This window comes from Pseudopodoces humilis, chromosome 25 (genome assembly GCF_049639895.1).
Source record: "Pseudopodoces humilis isolate 2021_Gansu_Grassland_sample_001 chromosome 25, ASM4963989v1, whole genome shotgun sequence".
Lineage (NCBI taxonomy): Eukaryota > Metazoa > Chordata > Aves > Passeriformes > Paridae > Pseudopodoces > Pseudopodoces humilis.
Genome location: NC_142224.1, coordinates 313,906 through 336,439, shown reverse-complemented (window position 1 = coordinate 336,439; position 22,534 = coordinate 313,906). Strand labels below are relative to the sequence as shown.

Sequence of the window (22,534 nt, the reverse complement as noted above, 5' to 3'; positions counted from 1 at the left end):
TGTTTCAATGGATGTTAGCGGGAGCTCTGCTGCCTCCAAACACAGGATTGGACACTTGTAGAGGGGAACCTGATCCCAGAAAGGCCCTGTGGGATGCCATTCACAGTTATGATTAGAAATGTCCCAGGAGTGTGTGGGGAAGGATGAATGCACAGCCTGCCTGAGGTATGCCAGCATGGTCTCAAGCTCTCTCCCAAGGAGCCAGATGGCACTGTCTCTTTTTCACAGTGATTTTGATTTGATAAGTTTGCCTTTTCCATATGCTGCACAGTAACAGCTCCCTCAGCCTGGCTGCAAAGGACCTGGGAGAAGGGGAACATCTGACTCAAATCTTTGCTGTGGGGTTCTCTCAGCATTTGCTGCCAATGCCACTCCCCAGTGCTGGCATCCAACACCATGCTGCAGCACTCCAGCAGCACAGGGACACCAGCCCGGACCTTCTCAGCCTGACAGCCAAATTTCCACTCCCATCTTTTTCCAGGCTCTCTGGCAGAGAATGAATCTTTACAAGAGGTTTTCCTTCCTTTTGCCAGTGTAATAAATTTAATGCCTTGAGATCACTGTACAAAGACCTAACAACACTGCAGCACTAATAATGTTGTTCTCAACGCTAAATCAGCCAAGGCTGAGTATCATTTCTTTGACTATTTGTCATTATCTCCCTATATACTTTGATTACTTTTTTCCTTGACAGGCAGACTTTATGATTTGTCTGGCATACTTACCTTTGAGCTTTATTCAGAATGAGCCCTAACCCAGCTTTGGAATGATTGAAAATATATATTTATAATTTAAATCCTGTTTTTAAAAGAGATCTGCAACTGCAAATTTTGCCAGAAGGTGGAACTGAAGCTCCATCTCCAGCACAGCTGACAGCTCCATTAGAGTAGATCCATTTTACCAAAATCCAATGATCTAAACATCATGTCAGGTATGAATGGACTTTTAGTACTCATTTAAAATCATTATGAAAATCATCATTAAAATTAAATTAAATTTAAATTAAATTCGATTTAAATTTAATTTAAATTATTAAATTTTCATTAAAATAATTAAGATTTTATTATTACAGATACTTCCTGAAAGAAGCTTTTTTTGTTCAGTCTTTTGGTACTTCAGTTTCTCAGTAGAGTTTATCAGGCAGAGATGTGACTATTTCTGGTAACAGAACTCAGGGAGCTGGTACTTTTAGCAGAGTGTCAGCACATTTTGCAATGAATTATTGGGTCATATTGTTCAGTGAGGGCCCATTCCAGAGGCACTGATCAAGATGTGGGCTCTGCATGTGAGGTTGTTCCTTTCCAGCTGTATACAGAGCTCTCCAGAGAGCTGTCAAAGCAGAGAACAGCAACAAAGAAGGTGTGCTGCAACTTTCCTGGGGTCACAGTGCTGGTAAGTGGCACAGCAAGAATTGCATCCATCTCCTGAAACAGAGTTCTTTGCAGACAGCACTGTGCCTTCCCAGAGCACAGCATTTATTAGTAAATATATAAATTTTATATAAAATATAAATATATAAATTAATAAATAAATTTATTAATTGTTCAGTTTAGCAACAGATTCATTATCTGACCCTCCTGGTTTTTACTTCTCTCTCCCCTCCCTTCACCCACAACCAATTCTGTACCTCTTTTTGGGGAAGAGAACTGCTCAGAGGCACTGACAGCCTTAAATGTAATGGAAACATTTGCTAATGAATGAGGTCTCGTTATGCACATTACAAGGAAACAGTTAATTGACAGTGGCCACCAGATAAGAGGGTTTAATTAATAAATCTATGTGGCGTCACATACACCACAGGAAGGGATTACAGGGGTTAAAGTGTCTGTCTGGTGGACTTTTATGGAAGAGTTGTGTTGCCTGTCTTTTAACATGAGTAACCCGCGTGTCTGTGACCTAACACTTGCAAAGGGAGGGTCAGTTGGTTCTGAGAACACGGCAACCCGTCTGGGTGTTTGAACATGGCTTGGATGGCATCTGAAGCTCACCAAAGGCACATTTGTTTTCTTGTCTCTCCAGCCAGCATCTGGGTTCCTATGCTGCTGTCTGTTCTACTATACACACGGCCCTGAGTTGGACAAACAGACTTCTCAAGCTCAGCAGTCAATGACCGAGTCCTTAGTGCTTCAGACGGGCTGTCAGCACCTACTCCCCCTGGGAGCAGTTCCCAAAACAGGGACTGGATAACTGTATCGATAAAATTACGAAGCCCTGCTGACCTTCCTCTACTAATACAGTGAATCCATAACCAGTGGGGAACAAGGCTCTGGAGATTCCACTGCAGACTGTTAGGGAAGATGGATTATTGTCACGCAGACCTGCAAGATGTTCTCCATGTTTGCAGTGTGATGTGAAAAGGTCACAGGGAGTCCAGACTTCTGATCAGTCTGGTTTCCAGTAACACTGGAAGGTTCTATGCCAATGAAAGGGGGTGGAACAAGGTGAGCTTTCAGGTTCCTTCCAACCCAACATTCTGTGAGTCTGTGATTGTTATCCTCTTCTGTTTGCGTGCTCATTTTACAGCTGAAAATGTGTGTTTGTGACACACAAAGGGGTAACATTCACAACCACCACCAGCCCAGGAACACTCACCTTTACCCACTCTGCTCCTGCTCAGGTGCACATCACCCTCAGAAATCTCTGCAGAGGGATCAGAAAGCAGCAGCTGCCCACTTGGACCTTTGTCCAGGAGAGCTGTACTTCTCTGTGTCAGCTGGCCAAGCCCTGTGGAACCAAACAGAACCAGCCCCATTTATCCCAGCCCATGGGCCAGGCAGCACACCTCCTGTTACTTGTGTGTGCAGTGACAAATAGCAAGAGGGGAGCAAAGGCTCTCTGCCTGAAGTGGTGCCTCAGACCCAGAGAGCTCTTTGGGACATGGCATAGTTGTTTGTTCTCCTGCACACAGGAGCATCTCAGAGAAAATCTCATACCTCTGAGTATGAGTTCTGCTCAGAACAAATAGGGACAGAAACCTCTTTAATGTGCTCTTTGCCTTCCCATTAATCAGTTGTGGCTTACCAGTACAACCCCAGTCATCATTCTTTGCCTGAATGAAGATGTCATTTTCCTGCCTTTAGTATAGATATTAAAAATATAAATTAAAAATCACACTAAGTTGAAAGGAGCAACTTTTCTCAAGGTTGCAGGTCTTTATTGTTAACCAGTTACTTATTCAGCCAAGAAAACAGTTGGACCATGGAGACCTAGTTAGCTGGTAATTATTCTCAAGCTTTGCCTTATCTGGATCACAAGACAGATCTTTATCCTCTATCAGTAAAATCCCATTGCAGGCAATGGAACAGGAATAATCTGTTAAACTGGATCCTGTTCACATTCCCAATATTCTGGAAGAATGGGTGTTTTCACACTCAGGTCTGCAGACACATCTCACTACAATTACTTTATTACTATTAATCACTATCAGGCTATGAAGGAGTAGTAATAAGTTGAAAAGAAATATGGCTTAGTATGAAAAATTGTGTATTTTGATTTATTCTCTAGCTGCAGCTGAGTAATTTCTTTCTACTCTTCTTAATAGAAGACTTTCCATAAGCCTTGACACTTCTTCCATGTGTTAATGTACATACCTACTTTAATGCTTCTATATTAATATTCTTCCAAACTTAGAACTACAGCTGTGGTAAACCATGATTTTCTTCAATACACAAAGCACAGAATAGAACACAGAGAATAATTAAGACTAAGAAGTCTCCAAGTGCTCCCCAACCCTTGTAGCTTATAAGGAAATTTCCTGCCTACGTAGCTGATGAAAATGAAATTTTGTGTGAGCTAGAAAGACTTCGGAAACTAAGTCTTAGAATTCTTTTTTCAGTGCTAAAAAGTACATTCATGGGAAATTTAGAATTGAGAAAAAAGAGCTCTGTATAATAAAGAATGATCTATAATAATAAGTCCTTACTGTAAGAGCTCAGACCTTTCTTTTCTTGATGGCATCCTTCTAGGCCAACGTTGTGCAATTATAACCTATAAAAGCTTGTTTTACATTAGCCTTGCCTATTTTAACAGTTAAAACACTTTGTTTTCAGTTGCTGAGATTAACATTGAGCTATTAACATAATATAACCAGCAACCATAACTATTACAGCTCTCTTAGACTGTCCTGTCCCCTTCTTACAGTGCAGAAGGCACTCAGCACAGACCCCTAGCTATTGCTTGCAGGTGGAAGTACAAGGACTTGGACAGCTTATGAAAGGGGAAGATGAGCTTTCCTTCTGTTTATTTCTCTTTTTTTCTTCTCCTTCTTATATCAGGAAGACTTTCAGAGCTAAACATGAAGCCCTAACTGGGGAAGGAAGGTGTTGCCCCAAAGTGAGAGCATAAAATGGAGCTAAGACATGAAGAATTGAGGGTAAAACATTAGTGCAGTTAAGTAGGGGCATCTCTGGAATATGAAGAAATATTGATGGCAGATTGGTGGCAGACAGGGAGCAGGGTTTCAGGCTGAGTCTAGAAACCTTTCTTTTCTGTGTTAAGGATACTCTGCAATTGCTGCTGTTGTTTCCTCCAGAAGGAAAGTGGAACTTTATCTACCCCAAGAAGTCGCTGAAATGGGTGGAAGGCTAATGAGAACAATTCTGCCTTGCAAACAGACATGATGAGGATCTGTGCAGTCTAGGTTAAACCCTGAGTGAAAGACACTGCTCAGTTACCAGCTGAGACAGCCCTGAGGCTCCCAACAGCTGTAAAGATCCATGGCAATATGGATCCATGGCAGCATGGTAATGGTGAGAAGAAAAACAGCTCAGGATCAAGCATAAAGCTGAGACTACGGGCAGAAAAATAGGACAACTGAGTTAAAGGACTTGGGAGTGCTCCTTAAATAAGGAAATCAGACACACTGGACACATACCAGTTGCTCAATGTCCTACTCCCCCCTTGAACTGATAACACAGTCAAAGCTCTGGAGCTTAACTATTGGCACCAGGGTCTTAACAGCTATGTGTATTTTAACATCCTAATTACAGAGAATGGCAATGGAATTAGAGCTGATTCCTCCCTGTTCCTCACTGGCTGGTTTGTCTGATGCCGAGGCTGGGGTCGAGGTCTGTCTCTGCATAGAGCTGGGATTACCCAAAAATCTCTGTGTTGCAGGGAAGGGAAGTGAGGCAGAGCCTGGAGCTGAACACTGGCACAACCTGATGGATTGCAGATTCCCGTGGCTGCCTCAGTGCTGTTAAGCAACCTAGAGTGTAACAGATTTGGTTACAGAGTGGCACTGGTGCAGCCAGGTCATTCTTCAGGGTCAATCCTTTTAGTCCAGGGTTGCTCTGAGGGTTTCAGTGCTCTGAGCAGCTCTGACTGAGCTGGGGCTGAAGCCACGGTCAATGTAGAGTGTCCTCTGCAGCATTCCCAATCCCCTGGAGCTGGCTGCTGGCTCCCAGCTGATGTTGAAATACCCAACTGCTGCAACCCAGGCAACAAATACTTCTGGGAATGGCACAGTTCTCCAGCTCTGGTGAAGAAATTGATTCCTGAGCTGTTACACAGGTAAGGATTCTATGACTTTGTGAAAGGTCGAGGAATGACACAGAGCATAAGGAGCCAAACGAAGCACTTCTAATAGGAGAGAGGCTCTCTGTGTTTCCAGCCCCAAAACCTGCCTTGGCTGGCTTCCACACACACAGCCCGTCTTCTGCTTGCTCCTCAGCCGGGTAAATTTGGCTGGGACCTCCAGAAAGGACTTCTCACTGTAGCTGAGGTTCTGCTCTTTCCTTGTTTAGAAGAAATTAATCTATTTATAGGCATGATCAGGCCTTCATCTCTGTCCTTCCCTCAGCATTAGGCAATGAAAGTCCTGGCCTTACCTGTGGATGCAGGAATGCTAGAGTTAATTCTGATATGCTCTGTTATTTATTGAGTCCCAGAGCTCATTTATCTCCTTTTTAGTCCTTGTATTAATTAAGTGCAAGTTCATCTACAGCAGTGAATTGCAGCAGCACTCGTGAGTGAAGAGCAAGTCCTGGGATGTTCCAGCATACTGGGATAACTGGGCATCTGGCTGGCAGCTCCTGAGTCTGCAGCCTGTCAGGAGGAGAAGCTTCAGCAGTTCCTGCAGGACACTCAGCCTCTGGGCTCTCTAGAAATGGGGGTTCTGGTTTCTCTTAGATGTCTGTACGAAGATCCATCTGCAGGTTTGTGGGGGTCCTGCAGAGCCCAGAATGATGAAGGCTGTCTTGAAACCATTAATAAAGATTAGAACTTGATGGGATTGATAACTCCCTTTGAGCTTCTTGCAGGTTGAGATAGTGGCAGATTGTCAAAATTACTTAATGTCCTGGAACACCACCCATTCCAGTATGAATAGGTTTCTTGTGTACAACTCACATGATCCTGGTGTTTTCCTGGTGTCTCTATGGAGACTGGAGACATTCTTCTGATCTACTGGTTGGGGATTGCTGCTGCTTTCAGGTAAATTGTTTTGTAGAAAAAAAGAAAGCAGTGGTAATCCTCTGAATAATGAATAAAGCATCAGTCACAGAACACCAAAACATCCTGGCTGTTTTGTAGAAGGAGTTGCAGATATTTTGATTTTTCCTTTTTAACACACTACCAGCTTGGCAGATTTAGCAAGACTTGTGCAAAAAATAATTTACCTTAGGCAAAGCTGGATGAAGCATTCACATGTGGATCCTCATCCAGATGAGGCTGGAGCATGGATTAAAGAGTGGAAGCAGTGTTAGATTTGGGAAGCCTTCCCTGCCAAAAATTGAGGGTGTTTTTTGTAAGATGTTCCAATTCCAAACACTCTCATTCTCATGAGATTACATAAAGGGGATTAAACAATCCCCTTCACAATTGGCTCTAGGAAAGTGAGTTAAACAAGATTGTTGTTACCTTGGCCATATTAAAATAGTTGTCTCTGTTTTCACTGGCATCCTGGAGAGAACAGCAATGTGGGTAGGAGGAGGATGATGGTTGGGTGCTTCCTTCCCTTTAAATGTGAAAGTCACTGGAGAAAGGGGGAAAACACTGTTTATTGTCCCATTAATATTTGGGATGAATAGTAGGGGACCAGGTGCTTCTGTCTTGCCCAAACTGGACCCTTAGGTGGCACAGAATGCTCCTTTGCATTCCTGGTTGCCACTCCCAAACTCCTTAGCCCTAGTTTATCAGTCCAGAATGTAGCTCTTAGCTATAGCCTGGAAAAACAAATCCCACTTGCTGAAAGATGGGCTCTGTTCCTTGGCATAACCTCTGGTGTATGTGGTGTCTGTGCAACTCCCAGAAAACCAGAGCCACCCCATAAATATCTCTCTAACTGCCTTCAATTCTGCCAGTGGGTCTGTCTCAGGATTCAAAGTGACTTATGAATCCTGAGATTCTGGTTTGGTTCCTTGGTGCCCTGTGAAGTGGCACAGCAATGCCCTGGGAGCTCATGGAAATACTCCCACTCCAGTGCCAGAGTCTGGTTGGCTTTTGGTAGCAACAGAGTCTAGGGAAGGAGAAGCTGCTCAGGTGGTGTGTGTCCTGCAGAGAGGTAACTGTGGAAAAATTAACACATTGTCTCACAGCCCCCCATGTGCTGTGGGGGAAAAAATAAGGTCACAGAGGAAAATTCTGAGATTTAGATTCTGCTCTGACTGGAGAGGACATGATGGTGAGTGAGATCTGGCTTCTGTCCCAAGCATTAACAGAGGGAAACTTTGCCTCAGTTTCTCTGCATGTAGATCTGAGGCCATATCTAGGTCTCCTTTTTAAGGCATTTTGCAACTCTGTCATGAACTTTATGGCTTGTGTGTTCTGAGCATGCACTGATAAAAATGGTTATTAGCTGTACTATTACTTTAAATGAGAGCATCTTAACTCATTTGGGGACTGGCCAGTGGCTCCAATCACATGATGAATACTCTTATGCTCTATTTCTAGATGATTAAAAGCTGCCTCTAGGCAAGGGAGATTAGGTTTAGGGCTTGAAGAAGAGCAGGAAATAAAACAAAGGTGTCCCAATTGATAGTTCAGCCTTCAGTATAATTTTTCTGAAGAAAGTAACTCAAACTTTGTTTTACCCTGAGCACGTCAAGGACATCTTTGTAGTGTTGCTGCCCTAAGTCCAGGGCTGTCCATTAAGGGACAAAACCAGAGCTAGGAATGGCTTGAAACCACACAAATGCTGCAGCATCACAGTGGGAGGACAGGATGGGAATCAGTTGGACTCAGAGTGAGGTCTGGTGACACTCAGAGAGGTTGCAGACAGATAAAGGTGACAGGGGAAATAATGTAATCAAGGATTTGAAGACAGGCTCCATAGCCTTGGGGGCTGAAAAAAAAATTCAAATGAAACTGCTGGACTTGGAGCAGTCATATTCCAGTCACTTAGGCCAGGAGTGAAATTTGGTTGTAAAGATAAGCTGGGAGCAAAGAGCCCCCTTGAAGGTGATGGTTTGTGAGCTTGTGCAGTTGGTGCTCTGCAATTTCTGTTTCCTCGGCTGCTCAGAGGTATCATCTTTTCATCTGCAAAGGGGCCAAGGTAAAGTTCAGGGTCAACAAACACTTTAGTTTCTTTTCCATCCTCTGCCTTTACAAGGCTTTCCAGGAGATAGGGAGGAGACCTTGCTCAGAGGTGTCTTTCTCTCAATGAGTATTTCTGTCAGGGGAATGCACAGGACTGAGGGGATCCCTTAGCCACCCATCAGATGGTTTCTCCTTCTATATGCATGTGTGGGATGTTTTACACTCTCCCTGGCTTACAAAAAAATCTTTCTGGGGTAATGCCCTTTTCTCTGACATAGATCCTAGAAACTCTATTTATGTGAAGGAGATGCTGAGATGTTTCACTCAAAGAGATTTTTATGCACTGAGACCTTTCACGCTGAGAGGACAAAGCCTCTGGATTTTGTGGAGCAAAGCACTGGCCCAAATTGTGCCTTCCTCTTTCTAGCCACACATTTGATTTTTCTACACTGGATCAAGTATCAAGCCCAATATCACGCTGAAAAAGGCATACACTTGAGATCAGAGTGTCGGTGTTTAGCACGACTGATTATGTCTGTACAGATCTGTTTACAAAGGTGGTTGCATTTCACTGGAAAAGGGACTTTCCTAGTGATTAAAAATGGTAATGTCAGGGCCTTGCGAAAGGTATCTTTGCCTTTTCAATATGGAAACAGGAACTCAGACTGAGAGCCAATGCACTTTCAGACTTTGGCACTTTAGTTCGTCCTGCTCATTCTGTCAAAATAAGCTTGCGTTTTAAATTCTTGTGGAAACTGGTGAGCTGAAAACCCAACAGACAGAACTCTTCTCTTACAGTAAACAATCCCAGTGTGCTTGGCAATGTACAAATACAGCAGCAAGTGATCACAACCAGCAGACTCTGCCTTAAGCAGAGCCACTTGGGTACTGCTTAAATCACAAATTTAGTAATACGGCAGCAACTTAATTCCTCTTGCCTTAATCACTGTCTCTCATAATAATGTTTGTGCTGGGACTAAACAAGTCAACGCGAAGGTGTTTAATCATTTTCCCAAGGTGCACCACACCTGTGGGGCTCTGGCATTATACACAAAAAACCTGGTAGCACAAATTGACTCCAAATTAAAACCAGTTGTCTCCAGAAACCTCAGTTTAGAGAGTTTGCTGCCATTATCTCTCCGGATTGAACACAACTGCCCTCCTGGACAATCTATTTCCAGCTCTCTGCTGCTGGGCTGACATCCCTGCTTTTCCTTAGAAATTACTTGTTGCTGATTGACAGGCTCACAGAAGTGTTATTTTCCTCCTCAATTCTGATTGAAAAATGCCTTAGTCAGTGAAATGGAGGATCGTGTCCCTTGGATGAATTCCCTCTTTGAAAAGGGCAGAAATCCTGGTCCGTGGCTGCCTGGCTGCCGTTTGTGGCATGCAGGTGCAGGCCTGGCACACACAGACTGCGTCCAATCTCCTGGCCTCCAAACCTTCCTGAATGTGCCTTTCACTTCCCAGCCTCCCGTCCGCTCCCAGCTCTCAACCATGAGAGAAACCTCAGGGAGAAGCACTTACCAGTAAGGCCATCCTACATCGAAGAGTCCTGGGGCTCCAACAGCTGCTCAGGGTTTGAGTCCCCTTGGCAGATGTTAGCTATTCCAGCCACTTCATTAATTTTGAAAACAAAACCCCTGATTATTCCTGACCAAAGCACTCCCTTTTTGATTGACAGCCAGCGTGTGTTTCATCGGCATAACTCACAGTATTGCTCTGGCCACTTGCTTTTAAAAAAACATTAATAAAAAGAAATAAATTTTTTAGAGATGTGTCAGTGTAGGCTAATCCCACCTGCCAGTTCATCTGCTTGGGCTCAGGTGAGGACATCACATTTCTAGAGTATGGACAGAGGTGCCAGCCGCACACCTCTGGATGGATATTCAGCCCTTCAGATGTGAGAAAGAAACATTTAAAGACAAGCAGAGTCTCTTGTCCTGCTGTCACTTGTGTGCAAGCTCGGCGAGCCCACAGTTTGCTTCTGCTCTTGATTTCTGGGCTGGATCTAGTCAAGCTCCTGGAATACTCTTCAGGAAACATTCCCCTGTTGTCTTGTGTCAGGTTTTACAAAGGCAGGAAAAGCAGGAAAAATTTGAAGTGGGGGTAGGGGGCTGCAGCTCCTGGCTGGACCCCGAGGAAACACAGAGCAGTAAAATGCCATTTACTGCTGCTTTAGGGCTTAAATCAGTGGTTTGTGCACTGTTGCTTCCAAAGTATTCATTTCAATAATTATCGGCAAGTAATAATTGCTGAAGTTAATGTTACTGGTAATTACTTAGTTTCCTAAAAAAGGAAGAAAAAGTGTCTGAAAAAGATGAAGAAAATGTGCTCCTGAAATGTTTTATGTATGAATGAAGAAGCGAGTACTCATAAAAATACATTCATAACAAAGTCAGTTCATCTCAAATATCCGTAGTTTGTTTAGGAATTAAAGCAGCAGTATAAGTAATTTTAAAAGACTTATAACGTCGTGGAGGAGTTCTTGAACTCCCTAGTTATCATTCTAGTTAAATTCCTCATTGTAAGATCACTCTAGTTTCTCAAAATAAAAATAAATAAAACCATTTCCAACCAATTTATTTCGAATAAGAATGTCATCCCAATGGTTTAAAATGAACAAAACACTTTGCTTTACCTTTGTTTTAACATAATTTGCTGTGCTATGTTTTAAAAAAAAATGTAATGAAGTTTTAAGAAAAAAGTTCAATGGATATATCAAAAGTTTGATATATTCTTGCATCTGCCTTCCAGTTTTGACAATGTGTGGACAATGCAAATGTCTTATTTTGATTTTGAGTCTCTATAAATGAGCAATTGTATTGCTGAAGTTAAATGAAACTTTGAATTGAAAAAATAAGTTGTGCTTTTACAAAAGAGCTTAAAGACAGTTCACAGTGTTTTGAATGCTTTTAAAAAATACAGTGGAAAAAAATAAAAGTTGTTCAAATTGCTGATGAGAGTTTGAAATGGTTGTTGCCTTTTGCATAAACAGATTGAGCTTTCTGTTACTAAAATAAGTTTGCTGCCATTTGGATTGCCAAAGCATGAGAACTGAAGGATGGCTGATAACTTTTTGCAGATTATATTTAAATCCTTATGTGAAACCTTCAAATAATATTTTTTAGGGGGTGGCAAATCTCTATAATGAGCCTTTCTTTACCCCTTTAAAGCTAGTGAGCTGGCTGTGGGTTCTGGAAAACCCGCAGCAACCAGTTAATCCGGAGTATTCCTCCTGATACACCTTTCCCTGAGTAGGGTGTTCTGATTCCCGTCGGAGGCCACGGAGATGAGAAATACAACTCAGCCCCACAGCCTGATAGGAAAACTTCCAGTGAGGAAGCCTCCAGCACCCGTCAGCAGAAGGGGCTGAAAGCTCGTGTTTGCAAAAATCCAGCTGAACTAAGCAGGGATCTGCCAGAAAATAATCTCAGACTTGGGTACGAGGTAATGCTGCTCCGGAGAAAAAGAACTTCTACTCGGTGCTCCTGCAAGGCACCTATAAACAGGATTTTTTTTCCCCCTCTGCCACTCTCCGGCACTTTGCGGCTTGGGAATAGGTTTCACGCTGCTCGGGGAAAGCTGTCGGGGCCGGGAACGCGGCGCTCTGCTCCGGCAGCCCGCATTTCAACTTTGTTAGATAATTACAATCTAGAGAAGAGGAGGAGGGGGAGGAAAAAAAAAAAAAAAAAAGAAGCCACACACCCCAGTATCTTAAAATAGCGAGCAGGGAGGGGAAAGGAGCGGCGGATCCTCCCAGCCCGGCGCAGGGTAACAATGGTGCTGGCGGGGAGCAGCGGGCGCCCTGATTGACAGCCCGAGCCTCCTAAAAAGGCTGCGGAGCAATGGGAGAGATGCTTATCGGCGGCTTTATATAGCGGGGAGCCTGCGGCGCTCAGCACAGCGGGGACAGGCCCGGGGAGCCCATGCGAGCCGGGCGCGGCTCTGGCCGCCCCGCAGGGCTCCCGCCATGCACGGCCAGCCCCAGCCCGGCCCGCAGCCCCCGGCGCGGCTGCCCGTGCCCGGCCGGCCCAAGGCAGGCAGGAGGCGCTACAAGACCTTCATGATCGACGAGATCCTCTCCAAGGAGACCTGCGACTACTTCGAGAAACTTTCCCTGTACTCCGTCTGCCCGTCGCTCCTGGTCCGGCCCAAGCCGCTGCACTCCTGCGCCGGTAAGCCTGGGCCCAGCGGGGCCCGCAGCGAGGATCCCCGGGGCCGGGGTCTGGGCCGAGCGGCCGCTGCGTTTCTCGCTGTTTCATCCCCCCCACGCCCTGCCTGAGCGAAGCCCGGCTTTCACACTCCATCCCCACTCCCTGCGATTGCTGTTAGCTGCGATCAGTAACTAGCAGCTGTCTGTTACTATCAGTCCTTAGTTACTGGCAGTGAGTAGTGGTGGGGTTCAGCCGAGTCGTCGTCGCGGTGTACATGGAGCCCGTCTATAACCAGTGCTAATGATAACGAGTTAAGGAGCTCTACGGAGTCCAGCTCCTGTAGAAATCGTCCTTCATCTTACGCTCATTGAAACCTTCAGTGTTTTTTCCATTATGTCTGTGTGAGTACAAAGAAATTACTAGAAATATTGTGAAAAGGAGAAAAAAATCTATAGAGGCACTTTTTTCTACCTTAAATTCTCTTTTTTTTTGAAAGAACGTAGGTTATTTCTAACAGCAAAGATGGGAAAATACTTGTGAAGATTTTGCAGACACCACAAATAAATACACACAAGCGGCTCTGCCCTGCACAGGCAACACGGTGAGCAATCAGGGCTTGACCATGGGCATTATAAAATTTCACAAGCAGACTGGTCTAATGTGGGCGTTTAAAAATCCACATTAAAAGTAAAAATAGTATTCTTAGAATACATTCCAGATTTTTAAAAATATTTTTAAAACTCCCCTTTTCTGGTGAAGCAGGCAGTTTTCCAGATTTCTGCCGTGTACTTCCAATGGTGATACATATTGTATCAAGAGAAATTAGATTATGAAACTGCAACTTAAAAATACATTCTTCAAAAACTCTTAGCTATTGAAAAATATTTGTAAAGGAGTAATTACCAATAAAAATAATACCTATTTCAAGGTCATAGAATTCTATTTTTCCTCCTTCTCTTTGCTGGAAAAAGTTCATTTTGCCCTTGTATTAGGTTGTGTTTAAAACCTCAAGGCCTAGTTTGGCTTAGGTTTGCTGGTTTCGTTTGTGGGTTTTTATTGCTGAATATACATAAGAAGGATCTTTTCAGCTCTTAGCAGACCTGTGCTGATAGAAAAGTTGCTGCTAGGGTACTCTAAGAGTTTGACAAGTAGAGTAAATCCTTGCTCCAAGCATAAATCTTCCTTCAACCTCACTATTTATTTTGTAAATACTAGTTATTAAAGATCCAGGAGGGATTAGGAGGCTGGATCAGAATTAAGACCCGTGATGACCAGCTTTTGGGAAGAAGTTGCATGAACAATGTGATCTTCCGTCAACATTTATTTCTTCCAGCCAATTTGTGCTTGACGTCCCTTGCCTTCCCTAACTAATTGCTGACATATTTTATATAAGAACAAGTTGTTAATCAAGATATTGCTGACAAGGGAATTTTTGAGAGCTGATCCCTCGCTACTGCGTAGTGAAATTCAGTGCTTGGCCAAAACATCCTGAAGGGGTTTGGTGTGTGACAGTGACGCATGGAGCACCCGATTCTGCCTGCAGACCTCAGTCCACCAGGACAAGGAAAGAGGCTTTTCTCTCTTACTGTACAGAAAGAGGAAGAATTAGAAAAGCACCCAAAAGGAGTAGTAACATGGATATTATCAGTGCTCAGAAGCATGTACAACTACCTCAGCATAAAAAAATATGTCTGAATGTCACTTAATAGATCCTTGGGATTTTGGATGGGTGAGGTGCTTCCTATCAGCTGGTTTGACTCTGGAAAAAAGAGAAAGATTTTTAAAATACATAGTTCTGGGTCAAGTATAGCTAGCAGTGTCATTGCAAGGGTGACATATATTCAGTAAATAATCATTAATAATCCTCATATGATTCAGCAGTGGATTGAGAGTGATGCTAGTGAGTCTCTTGTGGTCACTCTTCAATTAAAGCCTTATTTCTCTTTGTGCCCAGGATGTTTAGTGAATTTGCCCTCAAGGTTGTGTTTCTAGCCCAAGCCCTGGCTTGTCCCTATGTCAGGCCATGTTGTGAATATCTGCTTCTAATGGACTAAGCTGTATGAAATTGAAGCACTTGTGAAGTACAGAGAGAGATTTGCTTGTGGAATTAAAATCATAGGGGAAACTGCTACCAAAGTCCACACTTCCAGACTGCTAGATTCTAAGGTGTACAGGTGCAATTCAAGTCTTACGTGTATTAGGAAATTGGAATTTTATTTTTTATAAAAGGAAACTATTGGCTAAGAAATGTACAATACCACAAAAGATACCTAAATGTGAAAGAATTTGAAAAATATGCAATATAAATCTGTAAATAAAATAAAATAAAAAAACAAACCCACAAAGACACATGCACAGAGTGAAAATAAACTAAAAAAACCCTCCCAAACTACCTGGGGGCTAAACCCTGTAGAAATATAGCATTATATATGTGCTATATATTTATATACTAAAACTATATGGCATTTAACTTACTGCCTGAGTTTCCTTTGCCTCCAGAGTTAATCAGGAAGGGAGTGAGCATGATCTCACGATCTAAGAAAATTAGTCTTAAACCACAGAGATTTGTTACTGTACCATCATACACTTGGGACTTGGGAGCATTTGTAACAGTGATGAGTAACGAGTTACTCCAGCTGAACGTCTCCTCAGTGGCTTTTTCTCAAGGCAGGAGTCAGGGTTTGTAGGCATTTTCATGCGCTAAAGAGTTAATATTTCTTTCATCATGGGTGAAGTCAGAGAAGGCCGATATGTCTTTATAATTTATTTGGAGCTGAAGGACATAAGATGTTGTACGTGTGCAGTGTACGTAGCACACGCAGCAATATCCCTGGTTAAGTGAAGAGCGATCGGAAAACTTTGCTAACTCAATAGAAAAGAGTTTTTCTTTTGGCTGTGATCGACTGTATCTGAATTGGAACAAAACAGATTTGTCAAATAGAGGCAGAAGAGGTGGAAGATGCATTTGGGACTTTTCTGGTGCATCTTGAGATTAAAGATTGGCATTTTAGTTGTGAGGAGCATTTGTGAGGTCTAATGCAAAGCTTGCTAATGTCGCCGGGGAGATTCCTGCTGAAGAGAGCTTTTTTTTTTTTTTTTTTTAAAGAAAACTGGAATTCTCTGTGAAAATGTTCCATTATTAGTTTAAGGTTTGGTATATGAACATGTATTGTGGTGTTTATTGAGGCAAAAAAACAAGGCTGAACCAATACCAAATCTTTAACAAAATGCTAGTGTGGGCTCAGAGCCATTATAATTAAAATTTTAAAGACCAGAAATATTTTCAGAGGGTGATTAATGCCATTTTGATGCATGATATTTTGGGCTGTGATGGCTGAGCGAAAATACTATTTATCTTGTTTCATGATACTTATATTTTTATTGTCTTTTCCTATTATGTCACAATAAATTAATGAATTTGTAAACGTAACGATACACTGTCCATGTACTTGGTTTGTTACAGTGATTGCTGATGGTTACTTTTTGACTGAGCAGAGTCCTATAGGAATCACTTTTGAAATTGCCTTTATATAATTTTTCAGTTAAAAATATTTGTAGCATGCCTACTCTGCTTCTAGTTTGTTTCCTCTATTTTTTATTACCTTGGCTTAGGGATAGATTTAAAGTCCAGTTGCCTTGTTGTTAGTTTTGGGCATGATAAAGAATCAAAGAACACTGTCAGTGTGCAGTATTACAAGGTCAAATTAGAAAAGTTCCTTATTTATCAAAGGAACTCAAATAGTTTGAAAATGAAAACTAGTCTGGGGTGTCGAGAGGAGTTGGGTGAAATCTCTGCTCTTAGTGGAATTTTTGACATTGTGTGTTAGTAATCAGTAATACTGGTATTTAAAAAGGATGGACTTTTTAAACTCCCCAAATGAATTGAGATGGCTGTATTAAAAAGAATTGTGTTGCTTTCAATTGCAGAGTTCAGTTATTTCAGCAAAGTTGGTAATGCAAATCGTTAATTGTCTGTGCCGTGTATTCATTTGTACCAGGCCCTATTCCAGAGCTCATAAAAAATCCCTCAAATTTAAATGTATCTTAGTGGTTTATAATTTAAATCCTAATGAGCAGCAGAGTAATTTATGTTTATGCCAACGTTTTTTACTAGTCCATGTCTTAGGTAGGGCTGTGCTGATTCCTCTTTAATTGCTACATCAGAACAACACCTCGCAAGGCAGAAATATACCTTGGATCCGTGTGGCCTTGCTTATTTTCTGAGAGAATTTTCTGCTAAGATATAAAATATTTACCTAGGTTTTAGGGGAGTTGTGCTGAAGAGGATTCTATTGCTTTGTGTACATTTAAAAGCACCACAACTTCAGGAAGTGAATGCAATCTTAAATTTCTCCACTTGTTTTTTTTCTTTTTTGAAAATTTACTACTCTGCTTGCTGGTCTGTGCAAAAAGTTTCCTTTGAAGAACATTAATAATAATTATTATTTGCTCTCTTGAAATTATTATTTGGATTTTTAATTTGGTGATTGGATTCTTTAGTTTGTTTGAATTTGGGGGGGGTGTGTGTTGAGTTCAAGACATTCAGGATTTGTGTGTGGTTGGGATTTTAGTGAAGGCAGGTATCAAGTATAGAATTGTTCAAATCTTGAATTCTTCTCTTCCAGTTCCCTTTCTGTCTTCTGTTGTTTTATCTTAGGATGCAACTGGGAGCTGCTTATTCTGAAGAGGTCTTATGAACTGTCATTTGCCTCATATAAATATTTTCTGGATTAAACTCAGCAGTACCTACACATGCTGGGGCCTTAGGGGGATCATTTCTTGGGAGATAAAGTATGAGATTTGGTCCTTCTGGTCCTCACCCAGTCTCTTCAGCCTTTTTTGGAAACCACGGTGAGAAAATAGATTCATTGTGACTTAAAATAGCTCAGGTTTTAAGTGCAACCTCACAACAAGATTCCTTCTGATTATCTTCCAAAAGGCCTCAATATGAGCAAGGCTTGTTTTTGCTGTGGGACATTACTTAAAATTGGAGTGGGAGCCATTTGTTTTGCTCAAATATTTGCTGAATCTTCTCCTTTAAACTGAACAGATTTTGTTATGGAATTCCTGGGGGAAGGCAGAACGCTTGGGAAAGGAAAATGGAATCCATGTAGTGCGTGTGTTCCAGCACAGGGAAAAATGAGATGCCATCCATTCATCATGTTTCCAGTCTGGAACATGACAGCTGGATAAATCCCATTGAATAAAGCTGATGTGGAGTGGTGGGGGCACCTTCTGCCAGGCTCACTTGGCCTTGAGTGCGTCCCACATTCCCCAAGCCTGGCATCTGCAGCTGGGGCTGGATTGTCATCCCCCAGGACACTGCCAGGAATGCAGTGGCATCCCAGGCAATAGTACAAGGTCTTGGAAAGAGTTCTGCTCCTGTGCTGTGTGAAGTGAGTGCTCAGGAGATCTACATGTCTTAAATGGCTTCTGAGTCCATGAAAAACCTGTGTCCCAAAATGTTGAGGGAAGCAGGCCAAAATGAATCTGTGTGTTTATATAATAGGTGCCAACCTAAATTACAGAGATGAAAATGTCTCCGTGTGGAAATCTGCATTTCTGCAAGGTTGTTTGGGAATTTTGCTGATTATTTGTGCAAACATATGAAGAAGGAAAAAAAAAGCTACTTTGAAAACTGCCTTTATTTATTTGGTTGAGTTTACAAAGATCAATATATATAGAATGATATATATTCTATATTCTATATAGAATTCTATAGTTGAGTAGCAAAAAGTAAAGGCAATATTAGAAAGGAATTCTATTAATCCTGAGAAATACAAAGTGCTTCCTCTGTAGATGTCTTTGATCCGGTATTAGTGAAGCTACTGAGTATGTTTAATAGACATAAGATAGTTCAGAGATGACATTTCTGACTAGAAATGGCAGAAGGTGCAGTCACAGTTACACTGCTGTCTCTGAAAACCCAGAAAAGTCAGGATTTCCTGTCAGAACTGTGTCTCTGCTCCTGTAGTGAGATTTATTCAGCTGCAACTTTGGGAAAATCTGAGTTTTCTCAAATTCTCCGTAACTCCTGGTCTATTTTAGACCTACAAGGGAATGCCTGTCTGTGGATGAGGAGCACTTTATCAACTGAGGTAAATGAAACAAACCTATGGACTGAAAGTGGATTCCTCCATAATTGCTGTAGCTTGGGCACAACAGTTAATTTTAAAGAGCCTAGTGTTTTTAAGGGTAGCCATTTTGGGTTTTAAGTGTTTTGATGTTTTTAGCAGAAAATCTAGTTCAGAAATGCCAAAAGTGGCATATAGGGGATAATAATGGGCTGGATGATGATAAATGGATACTTGGAGAAGTGCCTGTAAACTTTCTCTGTTGGATTATACACAGCTGTCTGTTACTATCTGTTAAATGCCACTAGATGTGGCATTTCAGAAGGAAACCCAGATTCGAATATGGATTTGAAAGCAGATCTCAGGACTGAGCAGAGAAATCTGTCTCTAAAGAAATTTCAGTGGTAGATATTAAAATATCTGTAACAAAGACTGTCTTTTGATGTCTTATCTCAGTACTGTTAATAGTGAATAAAAGGAATTAATGGCAAAACTACAGTGAACATACCAGATCACACCCCAATGATTGCAATAAAACCTACTGTGGCAAGTAATCAGCATTGTGGTTGTGGTTGGGCATGAATAAGCATCGTGGAGGAATGCTATAATAGGAGGCATTAATGAATCTGGGATTCCACTGGGAAAATTGACACCTACGCTTCATTTTCTAAAGCCTCACAGCTGGCACTGAAGCACTGTTTAAATCCATCTGCACACTGAGTTAGGTTTAAATGAAGCACTTTTGTTAAAAGTGTCCTCAATTTGGCCACTGCTCATGGAGACTGCGCAGTGCAGACCGAGTGCCATTATTATTTTGAGGACTTTTATTTAACTTGCTTCTGTAGAATGCAGGAAAATACCATCTCATCCTGTAGAATCAATGACCCCCAGCACTGCTGCCTTCAGAACAAGCTGGGCATGAGCAAGGGCAAAAATCCTTGCTGGAGAAGGTGAGGAAAAGGAATCGAGAATGTTCAGAGCTGATGCGTTGTGTTGAGCTCCTGTCATCCCACCAGGCTCGGGGAGCAGGGCAGGGCAGTAACTAAGGAGACTTTGTATTTTTTCTTCTATTGTGTTGAACAGTATATTTCTTTCCCATCTTAGTGTGGTGACAGCTCTCTGGATCACAACTCTGGCAATGTGTGGATCGGGGCATTGATCCACCTTCAGGGGGGATTTTCTGCGGATAGGAGTGCTGTGAGCAGGTTTGGGTGATGGAACAAAATCTGTGCTTTTCCAGCTAGCTCCAGGTCACTTTCCTGCCCTCGGTGCAGGCCTGTAGGGAAGGCAGATTGGCATGGAATGCACACAGTGGATGGTAGAGGCAGAATTGATCATCGTATCAGGAACTGAGCTCTGGTGGCACTTGATCAGTGCAGTGGCTTGAGTTTTTTCTAAATCCAATGCTGGGTTGGAGAAAAGCTCTGCTCTGGTTGCTCAAATGATTTAATTGCTTGATTCGGCTGATCTGTTTCTTCTGCTCAGCCCTTGATAACTTGTCCAGTGTCAGAAGTGACTGCGGCCCTGCTTGGAGCCGCTGGAAAACTGGGTTTGCATTTGCAGGCCGTGTACAAAATTGCATCATATCCAAGTGAAAATAGAAGAAGTCAGAAAAATTAATGCTTTGGATTGTTGGTAGATTGAAGAAATAATGGTTATGTGTCCTTTTCAGTTCAGAGCAAAGCAAAATGTTATCATTTAACTTGACAAGGGAGAGGTTTAAAAAGTGTGTGTATGTGCAAAATCAGTCCAGAGAAAATACTCAGTAAGGAATAAAATACTGAAAACTTATCTTCTAAAGGCTGAAGCAAAACTTTATGGCACTTTCCTTTTATGAGACATTTGGCAAAGCAATGAAGTCACTTTCAGTATTGCAAAATTTTATTTATTTTTCTTTTTCAATAAGAGAAAGTTACACCCAAATATTTAAAGTAATTTCTATGTAAGACTTGCTCCAACTGGATTGCAGAACCCAGAACATGTTCAAGAGCTTCACTTGATAGGAAATAACAGTTCCTTGGAAAATTTGGGACCTATTTTGTGATCTCAGTTGTATTTGTGTAAAGTTTGTCATAGAATAGGATCACAAGGACAACTTAATGGAAGCTGAACAGTTGATGTCTGATGTTATCCATTATTTCTTGGGTTCCCAGGATTGTAGGATAATGTAGCTGAGAGATTTCTAATCTAGAATTCCCAAGGTTACACTTTAATTACACCTTTAAAAATACAGAGATTTGGTATTAGGACATGGCTAAGACAGTAATACTTAATATTTTCCATTTTACAGTATTTTCCCTTTTCCACTCATGCACCTTTCTTCTTGGCTAGAACACAGCTCAGAACACCCAGATACCAGCTGCAGGTATTTCAGATGTTTGGGAACAGGTGAGATCCATTTAAGTAACTGAAGAGAAGGGTGAAGAACAGTCTTTCAAAAAAAACCTCTATCTTCCTGAACATGGACCCCTGCACTCATATTCAAACTCTTTGGACTGAAGCTAACACATCCAGAATACTTAAGTTCTGTCTAAAACTTAGAACCTGAAAGAACCTTAACAGATAAATCCGCTTTGTTTTCCATTTTGCTCTTATAAAAATCACACACTTTTTTTCTTTTTTTTTTTTTTAATGAATAAATGAAAGAAAAAAACCAGTTTTCCAGAACTTCCCATACAACAAAATTGCAATTCCTTTTGGATATGTGATAACAGAAAATTTGCAAATATATGGTCTTTTCTCCAAGCAACAACCTTTCAGTGATCTTAACCTTTCAGTGTTTAAATATGTATGTTCAGGTCATATCTTGTAAATTTTTTGACATGCCACTGGTTTCTATTCCTGTAGTTCGTTTTCTGACTCCAACAGGATGACTCATGCAGAGAAGGGGTTGAATTGGAAGTATTTATATTTGCCCTGTATTTTGGATAATCTTACTACTCATTTTTATGATTTTCATCAGAATAAGACAGCTTTCCATGTAGTCACTAAGTCATCTTTAAACACTTGGCCACCATTTGCCTTTGGATATTTCTTTTAGTGAATAGTTTGCAAGTCACCGAGCAGTTAATGGCTACTTTTCCCAGTGAATTTTTTTATTTTTTTTTTAAACTGGGATTTATTTTACCTTTCAGGGGTTGAATTTCATCTGCATTAAATTTTAATAGACATCTTGAGAACTAATGTTGAAGCAACAAGTTCCTGTACCTTGGAGTGTGCAGGTGCCAATTGCCACATTCAGTGCAGAGCTGCCTACGTTGAGCCATTAAAAAACAGCTCTGTTGTGCAAGCACAGGAGGGTTGAAGCTTTGATAAAAACATGCCCTTTCCTCTTAGAAGACAGAGAAATGTGCCTGATATGTTTGTTGTTATTTAAACAGTGTATTCTATGACAGATTAACCTGTCATATTTGAAATAAAATTATCAGTGGTGGTACTTTATTATGAAAATGTCTCATTGCATGTTGCACATAACATGATATGCCTTATGGAAGGCCTGTTTCTCTGGATGGTGTTTAATCCTTTGGCTCAAAGAGGAAAAATATGACAAGCCCCCCTGAAATAGAAACCAGTAGTGTAATCATTGATAGAATAAAATGGTGAGATGTCTGAAGCAAATGGGATTTTTTTCACCAGAAATATTTGTGAGTGTTTGTGAATGCATTTCACTTCACTCTTCTGCCTGTTATGTTCCAAGGCTCCTCTTGACAGTTTTGGTAACAGTTCATTTTGTTCCTGTCGTGACTAAGCCATGGAGGAGCTGGTATTTGGAGGTTCCTGTGGATAGCACCAGGAGGTTTGGGCCTCAGCTGTGTTGTGCTCTCAGTT

General features: G+C 41.6%; 1 protein-coding gene across 1 annotated transcript in view; it reads left to right on the top strand.

Annotated features, from left to right (window-relative positions):
- Positions 1-12,448: 12,448 nt before the first annotated feature.
- Positions 12,449-22,534, top strand: part of BARX2 (BARX homeobox 2) — a 34,351-nt gene continuing 24,265 nt past the window's right edge. Inside the window, exon 1 of the mRNA XM_005528486.3 lies at positions 12,449-12,653. Coding sequence (XP_005528543.1) covers positions 12,449-12,653 — 205 coding nt within the window. The remainder of the gene's footprint in view (positions 12,654-22,534) is intronic.